The following is a 3,256-nucleotide window of genomic DNA, read 5'->3' as shown; positions in this document are numbered from 1 at the left end:
AAAGAGAACAAGGTGCTTATTAAATTGATTTGTCTCCTGGCTTTTCTGGAATGCAGAGCCGAGCGCAGGAGCGAGCGGCCGCTCAGCCCAAGTTCCCGCACGGCGCAAAGCCATGGCGAGCTCGGGGTCGCTGGAGACGGTCATGCCTTCCCCCTGCCCCCGGCACGACGGCCGGGCCGCCGCCGCTAACCCGTCTAAGAGCCTGGCCTTCTCCATCGAGCGCATCATGGCAAAGACGTCGGAGCCCAAAGCAGCCTTCGAGCAGAGGCACGGCGGCCCGGGGCCGGAGCCGGAGGCGGGCAAGAAGTCGCTCAGCCTGTGCTCGCCGCTGCCCTGCGTGATCCCTATCCCTCCGCTGGGCTACGAGGTGCCCTCCAAGACTCTCCTCAACTACTCGGAGCTGTGGAAGAGCGGCCTGCGGGGCGCCGGGGGGCTCTGCAAAGCCAACTGCGGCGTCTGCTGCAAGGCAGAGCTCGCCCTGGGTCAGCCCAGCGGGCGGCTCATCAAGCCGCAGGTCATCCACCAAGCGGGGGCCGTGCCGGCAGCCCCCCGCTCCCTCTATTACTTCAACTACCTGGATGCCGCCTACCACCCGGCCGACCTGCTGCACGGACAGCTCTTCCCCGCCGGCCTGCTGGGCCCCCCGCCGCCGGGGGGGCTCTCGGCTCACCAGAAGCTTTTCCTGCTGGAGAACGCCAAGCTGGCGGGGTTGGCGGCCGAGAAGCTGCCCCCGCCGCCGCCCTTCGCGCACAAGGAGCGGCTGCCGGGCCACCTGGACCAGGTGATGAAGGAGGCGGCGGCGGCGGAACGCGGCGGCCCCCCCAAGGGCCACGCCAAGCTGGGGGGGGGGCGGCGGCGGAACGGCGGAGGGCAAACCCAAGAACTTCACCTGCGAGGTGTGCGGCAAGGTAAGGGGAACGGGGGGGGGGGGCGGGAGGGGCCGGAGCGTGCGGAAGCGGCCCGCCGCGTCTCACCGCTGCTTCCCCGCAGGTGTTCAACGCGCACTACAACCTCACCCGGCACATGCCGGTGCACACGGGGGCTCGGCCGTTCGTGTGCAAGGTCTGCGGGAAGGGCTTCCGCCAAGCCAGCACCCTGTGCCGGCACAAAATCATCCACACGCAGGTAGGTGGGGAGGTGAGGGGCGGAATGGGGTAGGGGACGGCTTCTCCCCACAGCCCCTAACTGGCCTCTCGTCCCCTCCCGTGCCCCCCCCCTCCCCGCGCAGGAGAAGCCCCACAAGTGCAACCAGTGTGGGAAGGCGTTCAACAGGAGCTCCACGCTCAACACCCACATCCGCATCCACGCCGGCTACAAACCCTTCGTCTGCGAGTTCTGCGGCAAGGGCTTCCACCAGAAAGGTGAGCGGGGCCAGATCGGGTCGGGGAGGTTCCGTCACTATTAGCGCGGGGATCTAGCGGGCCCTGCCCGGCTGCGGGAACGGGGGGTGCGGGGCCGAGCCGCCGCCACCTCTCCCAATTACAGTCCTAAGCCGGGCCATAGCACGGGGACCGCTGCCGGGGCTCCCGAAATGCTTTTTAAATGAGAGGTGCGGGGCCGCGGGTCTAATCCCGGGCGCTCTCCATTTGCCGCGGGTCACCGGGCTGACCCTGCCCTCATTTGTGCCCCGGCGATGACGCGGAGCAGCTCTGACAGCGGGACGGGGCGCGGGGGTTCGCTTCCTGCCCCCTTCACCTGGTGCCCTCGGTAACCCCTTTCCCACCTTCCTCCTCCCTCGCAGGCAACTACAAGAACCACAAGCTGACCCACAGCGGAGAGAAGCAGTACAAGTGCACCATTTGCAACAAAGCCTTCCACCAGATCTATAACTTGACTTTCCACATGCACACCCACAACGACAAGAAGCCCTTCACGTGCGTCACTTGCGGCAAAGGATTTTGCAGAAACTTTGATTTAAAGAAGCACGTCCGAAAGTTGCACGACAGCGTCTCCAGCGCTCCTCCGCCTCCACCCCGGGATCCAACGCGCAGCGGGCAGAGCTAAGGGCCGGCACAGCCAAGGGCCAGCACAGCTCCCGGACCGCCGCTACCCATCCCAACTGCAGCCTTCGCTTCTCTGTCTTTTCCCCAGCGAGCTCAGCCGCCGGTAGCAAGCGACCTCGAGCTGCAGCTGTATATAAGAGGAATCCTATTTAACGGCGCTGCGGGCCAAGAGGGGCTGGGCCGGCTGCCTCCCCCCCGCCAGGACAGCGCTCTTTATACGTGTCTGTAAATCTCCATTTTAAATGTACGCTCGAATAAGTGAGGAATATATATATTATATATATATATATATAATCTATCATGGGACAATAAACCGGCCCTTCGTAGGTGTTTCATTTCCCATTCCGGCCCAGAGCCCGGCCCCGTGGGGGATGCCGTGCGCGGGGCCCGGAGGAGCCCGAGTGAGGGCCGCAGAGGGCCGGGCCGAGCCGCCCCCAGGAGAGGGGCTCGGAGGGCGCCTGCAGCTTCCCGGGGCCGCTCTCGTTCGGAGCTGTTCGTCCGCTCCTCGGTGCCGCTCCCCGCATGCAGATGAAGTGATCTCACGCTCGCTTTCCGAGTAATGACCCAAATTAAGAGAGAAAACACAGACCCTTCAAACCGCATTACATTAATCTAATCACTCCCAGCAGGCCTCAGAAACTCTTTTTGATCAGAATACGGATAATCAAGCACTTGGATTACACTAAATATTCCCTTCTCAGCTCCCCCCTTTCCCTACTTTTAATATGCGAGTGTCTATTCCGGCCACGTCGTTAGGAACAATATTATTCTAGCGGAGAAACGAGGCTGATCTCTGCGTGCTGCTCGGGCCGGGCTCGCCAATGAAGCGGGGAACGAGCGCGACACCCGAATGCCTGGGGACGCCGCGATGGGGAGTTCACCTTTCCCCGCTTAATGGAGCGATTAAACGGAGGGAGGCGAAGGCGAGCACAGCTCTGCGCCGAGAGAGGGGCCGGGAGGCGACCCCATGCTGCGCCTTTGCGGGATGCGGTGCCGGGAGCGGTGCTCTGAGCCCCCGGGGCTGAGCTCCTCCTCACTTGAGTTTTGGGGTTTTTTCGATGCCAAAACGATCGCTTTGATGGTTTGGAGCGGTTGAGGCGTGGAGAGTGATGCGCACTGATGCTGGTAGCGGGGAAAAGATCGGGGGAGAATTTGTTTTAAAAGACTTTTTGGGAGAGTTTCGGGTTAAAAAGAAATTAATAATAATAATTGGAATCCCAGCTACAAGTCATCGCTTTTGGAAACCTTAGGAG

The 3,256-nt window shown here is 62.5% G+C and overlaps 1 protein-coding gene across 1 annotated transcript; it reads left to right on the top strand.

Moving 5' to 3' along the window:
- The first annotated feature begins 112 nt into the window (after positions 1-112).
- On the top strand, positions 113-2,256 carry FEZF2 (FEZ family zinc finger 2). Its single transcript, XM_042880804.1, is given in 5 exon segments — positions 113-850; positions 852-908; positions 991-1,125; positions 1,229-1,361; positions 1,742-2,256. Coding segments are annotated over 5 exon segments (1,326 nt in total). The 3' UTR covers positions 2,005-2,256.
- The last annotated feature ends 1,000 nt before the right edge of the window (positions 2,257-3,256 follow it).

Source organism: Lagopus leucura, unplaced genomic scaffold (genome assembly GCF_019238085.1).
Source record: "Lagopus leucura isolate 7727_CA_CO unplaced genomic scaffold, USGS_WTPT01 Super-Scaffold_100028, whole genome shotgun sequence".
Classification (NCBI taxonomy): domain Eukaryota; kingdom Metazoa; phylum Chordata; class Aves; order Galliformes; family Phasianidae; genus Lagopus; species Lagopus leucura.
This window is presented reverse-complemented; position numbering and strand designations above follow the sequence as displayed.